At 28.4% G+C, this 18,714-nt stretch overlaps 1 protein-coding gene across 1 annotated transcript in view; it reads left to right on the top strand.

Moving 5' to 3' along the window:
- LOC145259696 (uncharacterized) overlaps positions 1 to 18,714 on the top strand; it is a 159,212-nt gene that overhangs the window by 100,972 nt on the left and 39,526 nt on the right. The window contains exon 9 of the mRNA XM_080117371.1: positions 59 to 130. Within this exon, the coding sequence (XP_079973497.1) occupies positions 59 to 130 (72 nt within the window). The remainder of the gene's footprint in view (positions 1 to 58; positions 131 to 18,714) is intronic.

The following is an 18,714-nucleotide window of genomic DNA, read 5'->3' on the forward strand; positions in this document are numbered from 1 at the left end:
GCAATTGTTTAAACCGACTTTTAATTGATTATTACTTTTAACATTTATTATTTTACAGGCTGGGTGTATTCCTCAGATCGATAGTCTGATTGTAAAACATATCAAAGCAATCCATGATGGAAAAGGATTGGTAAGTAAAATGATATCCGCCATTATTTTTAACACTTTCTCCTACACAACTGTTGCGCCAGTGTATATGTTCTTATTCAGCATGTATTCTTGATGAAGCCTGTTCTAGTTGAAATATTGTTCACAGTATTCTGTCTGTTTGCTTATTTCTTATGGCTACTTTTATACCACACACACACACACACACACACACACACACACACACACACACACACACACACACACACGTGTGTGTGTGCGTATATGTGTACATATATATATGTATATATGTGTGTGTGTATGTGTGTACATATATATATATATATATATATATATATATATTTCATGATTCTTTAGGGAGTATAGAATTTAAGTATTGCAATCATGAAAGGAATACTATTATAATTCATTATTAAAAGCAAAATACGTTTTAAAATAAAGAAAAAAGGACGAAGAAGAGGAAAGAAAAATAAAAGGGGAAATCAGCTGACCGGTTTCGCCCTCGCTTTCTTAAAGCTGTATAGAGAGACTTAAATAAAAAATATATACATCTCTATATAAATCAAATGAACTCATTTTTTTCCCGTCTGACTTTGACCTTAATAGGATTAAAAATCAAGATATTTCATGCAAATATAATATGCACAAACGGCAGAACAATATCTGAGGTGTGTTATAGGCTTATTATTTCTCAAATTCCTCGATAATCTTAGATTTCTATACTTTTTCTGCTGAGAAGTCACGGCCAAAATCGGTTAAGATCAATGGAAGTGGTAAAATATTTTCTCTCTAATAAATTCCTCCTCCCCCTGCCACCACTTAACACCGTTTGGGGATCGTTCACAAGGAACAGTTGAGAAGAGAACACCGGTTTGGCTTCGTAGTTCTTTCATGTGAAGTTATTTAAAATCACTAAACTAAGCTGCAGTGCTCTGTGGCGTAGTGGTTAGCGTGCTGGACAATTCACATTATATTTTCACGTTCGCGCCGACCTACCGTAGTCGTTTTTTTTTTGTTTTTTTTTCCTAAACAACTGGAATGGACTTTTCTTGGTGGCCGAACTGTTAACGTTGCAGATGTTTTTTTTTTGTTTGTTTTTTTTCACACTTTATTTCCCTACTTTTACTCATGACTCCGGGTTTGATCCTTCCTACTTACCTACCATAACATTTTTTAAAACTCCCCCCCCCCCGTCCCGGAAACAAACACTCGGGCAACGCCGGGTACTCCCGCTAGTTTAAAATAAAACTTATGTTACGTCTCGTTATGGATAAATAGAAAAGTGGGAAAGTGATTAAAATAAAGCAACGTAATGATATTTTTCTCGAAGATCATAGAGACTATATATCTATAATATAAAGCTGAATGTGTGTGTGTGTGTGTGTCTGGTCACGAATAGGCTCCTCTATGGTTGAATATTTAAAAAAAAACTGATTACATATAATGATAGAAGATGTATCGAGACACTGGACTGGGTATGTTTGATCCGGCAGAAGGGTGGTTCATTAAAATTGTGGGGTCTGCGTTCACGCCTGGTCCAAAAAGTATGGAAATAAAAAATTTAAAAATTAAAAGAAAAAAAAGAATTACAAGTGTTTTTCATATAGATGTACATAATAATACTTTGATAAGTATGTTTTAACTTAAATATGGATGGTATAATAAAATTGTGGGGTCTGCGTTCGCGCCTGACCTCCATAGAATGGAAATAAGCATAAACTTTAATAAAGACTTTTCATATCTATCTGCATAAGTATACGTTGATAATTATGTTTCAATTTGAAGAAATATGGTATAATAAAATTATGGGGTATTCGTTCGCACCTGACCTCCATAGAATGTAAATATGTCACAAAGTTTAACAAGGTTTTTTCATATAGATCCACAGAATATTGTGATAAGTGTTTCAGTGTGAACAGGTATGGTATAATAAATTATGGGGTTTATCTATTTTATTTTTACTTTCATCATATTTTGCTTTGGTTTTAATACCCCCAAATTCAAAGCTATCTCTTTACAAACCCTTCCTTTTCATGATCTATCATACTTGTATAAATCAGAGTCCATTTTCTGTAGGCTGTTTTTGAACCCAGTCAACGACGGGTACTTTTTCTAGTATATATATATATATATATATATATATATATATATATATATATATATATATATATATATATATATATATATATATATATATATATTCCCTGACTTTATTAACATGCTGAAATTTAAATGTAATGCAAACAGATAGTTCACTGCTCAACTCCCTACATAATGCCATTGTAAGCATGGTTCCAAAAAATATACCTTATATTACTTGTATTATTTGGACATTTGTTCTCATCTTGAGTGTTATTTGTGTAACATTTCGGTTGGATTGTTGTTTGGTCATCTTCAGCCATGTTAGTTGTTGTTTGTAAAAGAAAAGAGAGAAGTTACTGACTTCATAGATATTTTCATGTTCTACGTGTTAGTCTCTATTTCATGGTTTTATTTTCGAATTTGTGAAAAAAATTGGTTGACAAAGGGGAAGCAGCTCTAATAAAGATCGGTAAGGGATTATATCCCTTTCATCACCAAAATTTTAAGGGTGTACAATGTTTTTTTTTTTTTTATAATTAGAGGCTCTACTAAAATCTAGGCTTTTCCAAGCAACAACCAATATGCCTGAAGACGGTGGAAGGACAATGACCGAAACGTTGCACGAACAACACTCAAGATGAGAACAATAGTACGATCAAAAGAAGTAATACAAACAATCAGTCCTCATTTCAAAAATTCAGAACGGCAATATGCTTTGTCTGGGTGAATAAAAATCTAATATATAAAAGACTATATGTCTGTCTGTTTGTCTCCATATTTTCAAACTGTATCTCCTCTGAAACTAAAAGTCGCAGAGCGGCACTAGGAGTTTCAAATGATTGCATTTTTTATGGATTGTTTAATGGGTAAAAATTGAAAAAAAAAACCGTTATACATTTTTGTACATTCATCTTAGTTTATTTTTAATCACTTCATGTGCGTGTCATGTTGATACAGTGGTAACGTCACCAGCTTTGAATGCTACAGTTTTGCTTTTGGTTTCGATTCTAGCAGATTTCTTACTTTTGAAATCACGACTCTATAATAATATATACGAAATCTGGACAAATTAAAATATCATATTTAAGCGTATTTTATGACCGGGCAAAGCCCCCCACCCCCACCCCACCCTCGCTAGTAAAATATCTAAATAAAAAATAATTACCTTATGTATTTACCAGATTTATTATTTCTAACTATTTGTTAACCCTGGCAATACATGTTTTTTTTTTTTTTTTTTTTTTTAATTGTTATATAGGGGCATTAGATAATTATGTTTGTACTTTTAACCACTTTATACAAAATGAAAATAAAAGTAGAAATGACTCCCGGGCAACAGCGAATAGTTACTTACAATTTTATTTAATTGTTTTTCTGAAAACTAATATGATTTTAAAAAGATTTAATGACATCATTTCTGGCTGTTCATTTCAACCGCATTTATAGTAATGATTTCAAACATTCAGTTGTCTGAATCGATTTATTTGTAAGATTATATCACAGAAAAGCAAAAAACAAAAAATAAAAAAACAAAATAAACAACGTAAGCCTCCTTTCTGCTGTCCAAGTCTGCTGGGCAGTAATTTTGTTTTATTATTGGCCAAGTGACCAGTCATTTCCTCCAGTGACCAGATGATCGATAGCTTCATCACTTCAATGTTATAAGTGCATGTCCACCTTGCTGACCATTAATCTAAATAATTGGATATTAATGGCTAACAATGTGATTTTCTTTATTGACTAGACAGAAATCAAGGTTTGTATTTCATCAAAAGGAGGAGATTTTATACCTCTATTGTATTGAAGGTTAAGCTTCAAAAGTATTGTAATACTTGGTTTTTAATCATTAATAAGTAAAGAAAATAATAATAATAATAATAATAATAATAATAATAATAATAATAATAATAATAATAAGAAGAAGAAGAAGAAGAAGAAGAAGAAGAAGAAACAGCAGGAGCAGCAGCAGCAAACTAACCCCAAAAGAATATAAAAATAGACACGATTAACTAGGGAAGGCAATACAGTTGCATTTTGGACCATCAGACTAATGGTACAAGTACAAACCGGCAGCAGTACTGGAAAATGAAATTCACAAAATCCTATGGGACATGAACATACAAACGGATAAACTCATCCAAGCTAGAAGACCAGATATCATAATAGTTAACAAGAAGGAAAAGTACCGCCAGATTGTAGATTTTGCCGTTCCAGTAGACTACAGAGTGGAGATAAAGGAGACAGAGACGCAAAGCAAATGCACGGAACTGGCCGGAGAGCTCAAATGGATCTGGAAAATGAAGAAAGTCAACACAACACAACTAATAGTAGGAGCGCTAGGAACAATACCAAAAAACTTTGAAAAAGGAATTGGAGAGATTGGAATCAGAGGGATGGCTGAGAAGATACAACGGGTAACAATAATGAAACATGTTTTAGTTTTTAATGCAAACTACAGAAACATTAAAGAAAACCTTTGAATGTGAAGACTAACAGCACACATGTACAGACACAAACCGGACATACAGAAATGACTACAGACGTAAAACACAAAGGAACATCACATGGAATCCTGAAAACTGAAACGTGAAACGGTATAATTGTAAGGTTCCCCCATGCATTCTCCCCCCCCCCCTTTTTGTGTGCGTCACTATAAACTGGCACCATACCAAATAAGAGAGGAGGGTTAAGGAGGATGAAAAGACAAAGAAGAGAAAGCACTAGCCAGACCTCTGCTGGATGAGCGCAAAGAGGACTGAGACCTTGGAGAGGCTTATTGCTACCCAAATTTCGGTGAAGATCAATGGTCGCTGCTATTGAGAGATCAATGGTAAGTGGCTGTTGCAATAATGCAAATTCTTTTGCAAAAGTTATTGAAAGGGGTGGACAGTACTGGAAATCTATGGAGACCTGTTGTCACTCAAACTCCAGAGAATACCAAAAGCTGTTCTCAAAGAGAAATCTTTGATGGTGGCCTGTGTGACTACTCCTAGTAATATAATAATAATAATAATAATAATAATAATAATAATAATAATAATAATAATAATAATAATAATAATGTTGTCACTCAATATTATTGTCATTATAATAATGTTGTCACTCAATAATGTTGTCACTCTATATTATTGTCATTATAATAATGTTGTCACTCAATAATGTTGTCACTGAATAATGTAATAATAATGTTGTCGCTCAAACTCCAGACAAGCTGTTCTCAAAGAGAAATCTTTGATGATGGCCTGTGTGACTATTCCTAGTAATATAATAATAATAATAAGAATAAGAATAATAATGATGATAATAATAATAATAATAAGAAGAAGAAGAAGAAGAAGAAGAAGAAGAAAGAGAGAAAGAAGAAAAAGAAGAAGAAGAAAGAGAGAAAGAAGAAGAAAAAGAAGAAGAAGAAGAAGAAAGAGATAAAGAAGAAAAAGAAGAAGAAGAAGAAGAAAAGAAGAAAAGAAAGAAAAAAAGAAAAAAAAAAGAAGAATCCTGCCAGATCGTACCTTTCGGTGTTCTTAGTTGTCGATAATTTTAAACCAAGTGATTGCCTCGACAGTATTCGTCCATTGGTTTTATTCCAAGTCTTTTTTTATTTGCTTGTTCATTCTAAAAGGACTGTTTTACTAATTCTACCTATTTCGGATTTTGTCGGATTAATTAAGCGAGTGTTAGGGTTATTTAACAATAATAATGATTTGTTTACTTCCAGCATTTATTATACTATGTAGTTTTATTCATTTGCATATAGTTTTTTTTTTGGTATTTTTTGTGATGTTTTCTGTGATTAGTTTGTTATATTCTTGTTTATCTATTTTATGAAAAATTATAGTTTAATCCGCTTTTACGAAGATTTTGTCCGAATGAGAAATTAGCTATCCTAAACTTTTGTATCTTTCTCTTGATTATTGAATGTTAGAATTGTGATCTGATGAAGTTCTTTAATAGTGATGTGATATGTGAGACTGCTATCAGTCAGGAATCTCATTATATGATTTGGAAATATTTCTATTTTTAGCAACAATGATAATGGCAACCTTCTGTCTCGTGAGACAATGGTCTTCTGCATCTAGTCTGGTGCACTGCAGTATCTGCTGTGGCTAAAAAGTCGAAGCTAGAGTTGCCTCTCCAGATGCAGGTTTGAGCAGGGGATAAGGAGACATTGGTTTGTTCAGTTATCAGGGCCTCCTCTCTCAACGTTGCAGACACTGACGGAAAAGCAAGCCAATATGGTTGGCATCAAGGCAGCTGCAGAAGTTGCCAAAAAGGTGTTGCAGTGCTTCATTATCTGCGTATTGGGACTCTAAACCGGATTCTTGTCAGGGTTTACTCCCTCAGTCTTTGCCTTTACCAAGACATCCACAAGCTTAGCAACAATGAAGCGGTCTAATTTATGTACTCCAAGCCATAAAGCACAATTGGAAGTCTGTAAATGTTATAAATTCTAGCTTTAAAGTGATACGGTGCTATTCCTGAAGTCAATAATACTGGCCTTACTTTTCAATATTGTATTTATGAAGTTATGTGCTGGAAACGTTGATAAAACAAATATTCATCTGACTAAAACGAGATTTTGCAAATGTTTTACGGTTATCAAAGAACATCAGACCCATATATCAAATTTGGAAAATGCGAAAGTTGAAATTTCGTCAAAACTTTGGACATGGCTGAACATACCAAGGTCATGGTCATATAAGATACTGAACTTCATTGGCTACAGTATAAGGCAAGGCTAAGAACAATTTTTTTTGTTGCTAGGAACAAAGTGTAGTATCTGTTCTAATGCTACACTTCACCATTTCTGATCTCGATCAGTGGCAAAGAAATCCTTCTAGACTGAGGCAATTTTAATTTTTTGTTCCTATCTAGATTGCCCCTTTTTGGGGAGCTGGATTTTTCCCACATTAAAAACTAACCTTTTGTCTAACTCTGCTCTCGTGGGGAGCTAAGTAAACCGGTACAATATAAGGCAAAAGGAGGGAGAGAGAGAGAGAAAAAAAGTAAGGGAGAGATATGAAGACAGGGTGAGAGAAACTCTTATCCTCGAGTGGCCTTCGAGCCTTGATCAGCAGTGACTATATGGTAAAAATAATGAGAAAAAGAGAAAGAGAGAGACAAAGGGAGAGAGAGAGAGAGAGAGAGAGAGAGAGAGAGAGAGTGAGTGAAAGGGATAAACAAGGAGAGAGAGAAATAGAGAGATAATGAAGAACAGAAATGGCGAGAGAGAAAAGGAGAGAGAAGGGAAAAGAAATAAGACAAAAAGAAAAATAATAATAGATAGAAAAAAAGAAAGACAAGGAGATAAAGAAAGAAGGGACAAGAAAAGGAAAGAGCGAAAAAAAAAAAGAAAAAGAAGAGAAGAAAAAGGTATAAAGAGAGAGAGAGAGAGAGAGAGAGAGAGAGAGAGAGAGAGAGAATGAAAGGGGGGAGAGAGAGAAAGAAAGAGAGAGGAATAAAAAGAAAAGGCTTTTTTTATCGTTTGGGATTATATAATGACGATACCTGATAGAAGGCTATAATTTCTGCTTGACCTGTTTAAAGAAAATATGTCACGTAGATATTATTAATAACATGTGAATCGAAAAAGAAATTTTATTTTATTCAGTTGTTAAGAAAACTGTTTTAATGTTATTATATTGAAAAAAATATATAACACACTAGGGCGAGGGGTCGCCCGGCTTTGCCCGGTCGTAAAATGCGTTTAAATATGATATTTTAATTTGTCCAGATTTCGGATATATTATTATGGACTTTTAAAAGTTAGAAAAAAAAGTATTTGGGTGCTTTCAGCTAGAATCGAAACCGAAAAAAACTGTAGCACTCAAAGCTGGTGATGTTACCACTGTACCAACCTGACACGCGTATGAATTTATTAAAAATAAACTAAGATGAATGTACAAAATGTATGACAATTTGCTCATTTTCGACCCCCTCCCTAAAAACTATTTTAACCTGCTAAAAACACATTAAAGGATAGTACATAAAAAATTCAATAATTTGATGCCCCTAGCGCCACTCTGCGACTTTTAGTTTTGGAAGAGATAGAGTTTGAAAATATGGAGACAGACAGACAGACAGACATAATGAGTTTTATAAATTAGATTTCAAATAGAAAAGGTCTGGTCAAATCTTTAAAAAAATCATTTCGTAAGGTTAATTTAAAAAATTAAGAAAACCACAAATGTTATAAAATATTTTAATCTGAGAATTTCAGTGTGACTTTTTTCAAAGAAAACTTGTTTTTTTTTGTTTTTTCATTTTGCTGGTGGTATTAACCTCGAGAGGTCAGACCATCGCGGAGAGAGAAAAGGAAACGTTCGGTGTAATTGATGCTTGTTGTCAGTCTGAAATCGATGTGTGTTATGTTAGGAGTCACCTGCATCCGTGCGAGTTTGTGTGGTTGGTGCAAATTCTAAAAAAGGTTCATTTGAAAATTTTAGAAAACCAAATAATGTTATAACGTAGGGGATGTCCTTTTCTCTTCCTTGCAACCTCTTTCTCACAGAAGAGATGTTGCGAGTTTGTCTCTGCTTTATCATTATTTTCATGGCAAGTGCTCGGCTGAGCTCCAATCTGTGGTTCCCCCTCGCCAAACTTTCACAAGAAACACCCGTCTAGCAGAAAACACTATCTCTAATTTCACCCACTCTTTACCTGTGCCTAAACCTAAACGTAGATTCCATGAGCAAAGCTTCTTTCTTAGAACTGCACGCCTATGGAATTGTCGTCCGTTTTCCTGCTTTCCAGCTGACTACAATATGGTTGTCTTCAAGTCTAATGTAAACAAGTTTTTGATGAGCCGTTCCATATAAGTTAACAAATTTACCGAATTTCCATTACTAACGATTACTATATTGTCCAATTTCTACTGTACACTCTTTAACACCTATCCTCGAGTGGCCTATTGGCCTTAATAAGTGGTGATGATATGTAAAAAAAAAAAAAATGATTAAATGACTAGCGGAAAGGGGCGGGGGGGGGGGCTTTGCCTGGCCGTAAATTACGCTTTCATATATTTTAATTTGCCCAGATTTCCTATATACTATTATAGAGTCGTAATTTCAAAAGTAAAAAACAAATATTTGGGTGCCACCAGCTAAAATCGAAACCGAAACTGTAGCATTCAAAGCCGGTGACGTTACCACTGTACCAACGTGACACGCATATGAACTGATTAAAAATTAAAAAATAAACTAAGATGAATGTACAAAATGTATAACGACTTTTAGGATTTTTTTCAATTTTGACCGATTTTTGACCCCATAAAAACTGTTTTTACCGGTTAAAGACCCATAAGAGAACAGCCCGTAAAAAATCCAATCATTTGAGGCCCCTAGCGCCACCCTGCAACTTTTAATTTCGGGGGAGATTGAGTTTGAAAATATGGAGACAGACAGACAGACAGACAGACATATAGCCTTTTATATATTAGATTTAATTTTTTTTTCTAGACTTTCAGTATAAAACACTTTTTTTTCCAAAGAAAATTGTTGGCTTTTAGTTTTGTTTTTCTCTTCATTTTTCTGATGGTATTAATCTCAAGGGGTCAGCTCCTCGGGGGGAGAAAAAAAGATACGTCCGGTGTTATTGATGCTTGTTGTGAGTCTGAAGCGACGTCTATGTTTGCATGGTTGGCGCGAATTTTAAACAGAAAGAGTTTGGTCACATCTGTGAAAACATTATTTCGGCAAATTAATTTGGAAATTTTAGAAAATCAAATGTCAAAATATTTTATAAAATGATGAAAACCATTTTTTTTTAAATGATACATTTCTCGAAGACTGTTGTTTTTTTTTTTTTTTGTTTTTTAAAAAAAAAATTTCTCCTCATTTTTCTGGTAGTATTAATCTCGAGGGATCAGCCTCTCTATGAGAGAGAAAAGGATTTTGAAGCCCGATTGATACGCTGTCAAGGCAGAAAAGTGTGCTCAGAGCAGCTCCTGCCCAGATGTGATAACAATACTCCATCCTTTTGGCAAGGAACAAAGTGTAGTATCTGTTCTGATACTACACTTCACTTTTTCTGTCCTCGGTCAGTGGAGGAGAAACCTTTCATGACTGAGACAATTTAAATTTTTATTCCTATCCAGAGTGCTCCTTCTTGGGAAGCTGGATTTTCCCCACATTAAAAACCGACCATGTGGCTAACTCTGCCCTCGTGGGGAGGCAGGTAAATAGGAACAATAGTCCCTCTTAGGATGTATTTGGCTCTTATACAGATAGAGGGCTGCGTTGGGATTAAGATGGCTTCTAGAGCAGTAGAAAGATCCAATCATTTTTCCAGCGATATTGGCAACAGATTTGATGTAAATTTTTTATTTCAGGAGTGAAGGTCAGTTCCAGAAAATTGATTTTTCAACATAACCAGACCTGGCCAAAGAAATTTCGTTAGTTAAATCCAACGTCCGAAAGCAATTAAAGTAACGCTTGACCTTAGAACTAAAGTTTTAAAACGTATCAGTTCAATTTTGCCAAAAATTGTCGACAGTTTTGAACCGCAGGTCCGGGTTAGGAGTTTGCGTTCTGAAATATCTTTTCCGTAACAATGAGTCTGTAAACGGTTGAGAATGGAAAAAATATCGATTTGTGTTGTTATGATAATCAAGTGAGCCGCACCCCCACCCCCTCGTTCAAAAATCAATTTGTTCTTAGACGAGATTGATTTGAAACATAGCATATAGTGTATTCATTAGCGCTACTTTCATCGTGGTCAGTTTGAACATTTTGATAATTTGTGCGTTCAGGTCTGCTATTGTGTAGCATTTCATTACAAGTTGCAATTATGCCTTAGCTTGCCATCTCCCTCTCTCTCTATCTCTCTCTCTCTCTCTCTCTATCTCTCTCTCTCTCTCTTTCTCTCTCTCTCTCTCTCTCTTTCTCTCTCTCTCTCTCTCTCTACAGATATATATATACTAGTGAAGGCGGGGGCCCGGATTTGCCCGGTCATAAAATACGTATAAATATGATATTTTAATTTGTCCAAATTTCATATCGATTTATGAAGTCAGACAGACATAGTGCTTTTTTTGCGAACCAATATTAGTATTTTGCTAGAAATTTTCCTCTGAGGAGATGTGCTTGCATTCAAAACTCATGGGTTAAGGACATTAATTTAAACATTGTGTTCTTTGATTCAAGCAATAAATTTTTAATTTTATTTGAAAATTGATCCGTTTAAATGAAATTTTAACATATAGACTAGAATCACTCCTCCCCTCTCTCTCCCTCTCTCTGTCTCTCTTTCTTTCTCTCTCTCTCTCTCTCTCTGGCATTTTGTGTGTGTGAGAGAGAGAAAGGGAGGAGAGTTCTCTATGAACTCGGAAACGGCGGAGTCTATTTAAAAAAAAAAATATCACACAAATATACTTTCTGTATCCGAGAGTGTTATTAAATAGGTTTTATATCAGAATAATAAGAATAAAAAACCTCGATAGTTGAAAAAATCCGTTTAAAGGAGGCACAGTCAAATGCTGACCAAAGTTAACACTCTGATACAGCCTAACATTACAGGTGCATTCTATAAGCTTTATCACTGTATAAGCAGAAAGGGCCGGCGTATAAAATAAACAGTAGGTTCTTTGATAAGACAGGGGGTGCGTTTGAAATGAATGTTTCTGCTTTGAGCACAATTGAACCATAATACTTGACTTTTGTATTTTAAACTTTAATTCAAGCTATTATATAAATTTGGTTTTATAAGCTCAACTGCAGGTTCTCCACAGTGCAATGTAGACTACAATATATTGTGGACTGTCCCTGCAAATTGAGGGGCCCTTTTTATCCTGGGTGGCAGCCTTCCAGTATTTAGATTTATTTTTGCTCTCAATTTTTTTTATTAATTAATTCTTATTGACTACAGCTTCTTATTTGGTATTAATAGAGGGAGTGTCCCCGTTTTCAACCTGAGGAACGTGTTGGATGGGTTGAAGGGATAGCACATCAAGTATCCTCATGATTTTTGGTAAAATACGATTCTTTCAATTATATTTCACACTGTGTATACAAATCCTTTACGTTTTGAAGCTCAATGTTTATTAAATTAAACAACAGAGCGTATATAAAGTAATAACATTATAGCTACATTCCAAATTCCAAATATTTATTTTTCTTACAAAATAGTTCTTTCAGCATGTCAAAAATTTGGGTACACTAAACAAAGATGGCTACCTAAATAAACTTGCATTGCTGGGTCTTTTGTGTATTTTTTTTTTTCAACATTATATAATCATGCTTTTTTTTCTTGCTAAACAAAACTTTCTGTTTTCTGACGAGTAGTATATGCATGAAAAGATTCGATATTGACATAATAATTAATAACTAATTGTTTCTCCGTAATTAAACAGATCTGTAAAAAAAAAATGTACCGAATGTTTGATGTGCTGAAAGAACTGTTTAGTAAGAAAAATAAATATTTGGAATTTGAAATTAAAATTTTTTTTTATTGCATTTTCACTTCAAAGAAGACATAGTACCAATTTGATGTAGGGGGTTACTATCTGGGACATAATTTGCAGGGATACTATGTATGGAGTTGAGCAGCAAGATATCTATTTACATTACTCTTGAACTTCTGCATGTCAGTACAGTCAGGGAAGCAGGGACTCAGACAGGAATTCCAAAGTCTATTAGTCCTAAGGAAGAAACTATTGGAGTAAAAGGCTTTCTGGCATCTGGGGATCTCTACTGTGTAGGGGTGGGATTTTGCTTGCGTGTTGGATTTATTGGGGGTATTTATGTTGAAGGGGCACAAGGGCTTGTATAGTTCATCGTAGCACCTATTATTAAAATACTTATAAAACAGACAGAGAGATGCAACATTTCGTCAATAGAACAGAGGTTGAAACCTAGCTGACAGTGCCGGACCTATTAGGTTGCTGACTCGATTCTGAACCCCATCTAAGAGTGAAAGACTAGTAGTGGATGTACCAGCTCAAATGTGGCAACAATACTTTATATATATATATATATATATATATATATATATATATATATATATATATATATATATATAGGTTACTATATATATATATATATATATATATATATATATAGGTTACTATATATATATATATATATATATATATATATATATAGGTTACTATATATATATATATATATAGGTTACTATATATATATATATATATATATATATATAGGTTACTATATATATATATATATATAGGTTACTATATATATATATATATATATATATATATATAGGTTACTATATATATATATATATAGGTTACTATATATATATATATATAGGTTACTATATATATATATATATATATATATATATAGGTTACTATATATATATATATATATATATATATATATAGGTTACTATATATATATATATATATATATATAGGTTACTATATATATATATATATATATATATAGGTTACTATATATATATATATATATATATATATATATATATAGGTTACTATATATATATATATATATATATATAGGTTACTATATATATATATATAGGTTACTATATATATATATATATATATAGGTTACTATATATATATATATATATATATAGGTTACTATATATATATATATATATATATAGGTTACTATATATATATATATATATATATAGGTTACTATATATATATATATATATATATATATAGGTTACTATATATATATATATATATATATATATATATAGGTTACTATATATATATATATATATATATATATAGGTTACTATATATATATATATATATAGGTTACTATATATATATATATATATATATATATATAGGTTACTATATATATATATATATATAGGTTACTATATATATATATATATATATATATATAGGTTACTATATATATATATATATATATATATAGGTTACTATATATATATATATATATATAGGTTACTATATATATATATGTATATATAGGTTACTATATATATATATATATATATAGGTTACTATATATATATATATATATATATATAGGTTACTATATATATATATATATATATATAGGTTACTATATATATATATATATATATATATAGGTTACTATATATATATATATATATATATATATAGGTTACTATATATATATATATATATATATAGGTTACTATATATATATATATATATATATATAGGTTACTATATATATATATATATATATATATATATATAGGTTACTATATATATATATATATATATATATAGGTTACTATATATATATATATATATATATATAGGTTACTATATATATATATATATATATAGGTTACTATATATATATATATAGGTTACTATATATATATATATATATATATATATAGGTTACTATATATATATATATATATAGGTTACTATATATATATATATATATATATATATATAGGTTACTATATATATATATATATATATATATATATATATAGGTTACTATATATATATATATATATATATATATATATATATATATAGGTTACTATATATATATATATATATATATATATATATATATATATAGGTTACTATATATATATATATATATAGGTTACTATATATATATATAGGTTACTATATATATATATAGGTTACTATATATATATATATATATAGGTTACTATATATATATATAGGTTACTATATATATATATATATATATATATATATATATATAGGTTACTATATATATATATAGGTTACTATATATATATATATATATATATAGGTTACTATATATATATATAGGTTACTATATATATATATATATATATATATATAGGTTACTATATATATATATAGGTTACTATATATATATATATAGGTTACTATATATATATATAGGTTACTATATATATATATATATATATATAGGTTACTATATATATATATATAGGTTACTATATATATATATATATATATATAGGTTACTATATATATATATATAGGTTACTATATATATATATATATATATATATATAGGTTACTATATATATATAGGTTACTATATATATATATATATATATATATATATAGGTTACTATATATATATATAGGTTACTATATATATATATATATATATAGGTTACTATATATATATATAGGTTACTATATATATATATATATATATATAGGTTACTATATATATATATAGGTTACTATATATATATATATATATATAGGTTACTATATATATATATAGGTTACTATATATATATATATAGGTTACTATATATATATATATATATATATATATAGGTTACTATATATATATATATATATATATATATATAGGTTACTATATATATATATATATATATATATATAGGTTACTATATATATATATATATATATATATATATATATAGGTTACTATATATATATATATATATATATATATATATATAGGTTACTATATATATATATATATATATAGGTTACTATATATATATATATATATATAGGTTACTATATATATATATATATAGGTTACTATATATATATATATATATATATATATATAGGTTACTATATATATATATATAGGTTACTATATATATATATATATATATATATATATATATATATAGGTTACTATATATATATATATATATATATATATAGGTTACTATATATATATATATATATATATATATATAGGTTACTATATATATATATATATATATATATAGGTTACTATATATATATATATATATATATATATATAGGTTACTATATATATATATATATATATATATATAGGTTACTATATATATATATATATATATATATAGGTTACTATATATATATATATATATATATATATATATAGGTTACTATATATATATATATATATATATATAGGTTACTATATATATATATATATATATATATATATAGGTTACTATATATATATATATATATATATATATATATATATAGGTTACTATATATATATATATATATATATATAGGTTACTATATATATATATATATATATATATATATAGGTTACTATATATATATATATATATATATATATAGGTTACTATATATATATATATATATATATATATAGGTTACTATATATATATATATATGTATATATATAGGTTACTATATATATATATATATATATATATATATATAGGTTACTATATATATATATATATATATATATATATAGGTTACTATATATATATATATATATATATATATATAGGTTACTATATATATATATATATATATATATATAGGTTACTATATATATATATATATATATATATATAGGTTACTATATATATATATATATATATATATATATAGGTTACTATATATATATATATATATATATATATATAGGTTACTATATATATATATATATATATATATATATATATATAGGTTACTATATATATATATATATATATATATATAGGTTACTATATATATATATATATATATATATATATATATATATAGGTTACTATATATATATATATATATATATATATATATATATATATATAGGTTACTATATATATATATATATATATATATATAGGTTACTATATATATATATATATATATATATATATATATAGGTTACTATATATATATATATATATAGGTTACTATATATATATATATATATATATTTATAGGTTACTATATATATATATATATATATTTATAGGTTACTATATATATATATATATATATATTTATAGGTTACTATATATATATATATATATATATATAGGTTACTATATATATATATATATATATATTTATAGGTTACTATATATATATATATATATTTATAGGTTACTATATATATATATATATATATATAGGTTACTATATATATATATATATATATATATAGGTTACTATATATATATATATATATATATAGGTTACTATATATATATATATATATATATATATATATATAGGTTACTATATATATATATATATATATATATATATAGGTTACTATATATATATATATATATATATATAGGTTACTATATATATATATATATATATATAGGTTACTATATATATATATATATATATATATAGGTTACTATATATATATATATATATATATATAGGTTACTATATATATATATATATATATAGGTTACTATATATATATATATATATATATATAGGTTACTATATATATATATATATATATATATATATATATATAGGTTACTATATATATATATATAGGTTACTATATATATATATATATATATATATATATATAGGTTATTTATTTTCTTTTATAGAAGTACGTTTAATATATATGAACGTGTTAATTTAATTATTATACTTAATCTAATATATATTTGATGAAATATTAGCAAAATAAATGTATCAATAATTAATCAATAAACAATTCAAATCAAATAATCGAACATACAAATCAAACTATGGTAAATTCCAATAACCAATGATTGGTAACGACATAATATTAGGACAGATATTCATCATTGTTCATTTACAAAATTTTGGGGGCAGCATAGCCAAAGTTATCTCCATTGAACGATATTTAAGTTATCTTCCCTGAATTATACCAGTAGTAACAAGAAAAAAATGGCTGGAACATGTATGATGCAGGATTTGAAATCGAGGTTTGGTTGTTTTGAGGCTACCGGACGTGTCAACCTGGTTTTTGGATTTTACCTGTTTATTGTGTCACGCAGGCTGAGTCATTTGATCTCGTTTCTGTAACAGACATAGTTCTGTAGCTGTTTAATTTGCATACCCATTTTTTTTTTAAAAACAGTTCATAATAAATGAATGCTTGGCATTATTAATTTGGGACTCCCGAGACAGCTAGTCATTTTAACATGGGATATGGGATTTTCTTGTGTAGAATAGTTCTTGGATAGTAAATATTCATTATCGCTCAGAATGAGTTTTTCTTGTTTTTTTTTGGGGGGGGGGGGCTGCTGACAGAACCAAAAACTAACCCAAGTTCCCGACTAAGTTACGCCAACACCAAACGTTCCATGAATCTTTTAAACAGAGTTCGAGTGTAGAAATATCGATCTATTAACTAAAACGCTTGGAATAGACATTAATGCACTAATGCAGTCTATTTAATAACAAGAGAACTTGTGGTCGTTTTTGGTCGACATTTATCGTTACCGATCGATAATGAGAAAAAGAAAAACAAAGATAAATGTGTAGTTCACTAATGTCTTTCACTATAAAAAAAATATGGCGGCCAAAAACATGGTTCCATAAAAGAGCGAAAAAATGGTCAAATTTAGCCTTAAAAAAAGCCAAACTGACAAACCTTAGAAAGGCCAGATTTTAAAAGCAATATGTCGGTCTCGAATGTCGTACATTTAGTCTAATACAAATGATGAAAAAAATAATAAAAATGAAATTTTTTTTCTGCCTTTATTTCAACCTTAGTGTCTAATAATGTTTTATATAAAAATAAATAGTTTTTATAAATTTTTGTATGTCAAATAATTTACGCCGCT

The sequence above is a fragment of the Euprymna scolopes genome, chromosome 35, assembly GCF_053919585.1.
Source record: "Euprymna scolopes isolate OS-2025 chromosome 35, ASM5391958v1, whole genome shotgun sequence".
NCBI lineage: Eukaryota > Metazoa > Mollusca > Cephalopoda > Sepiida > Sepiolidae > Euprymna > Euprymna scolopes.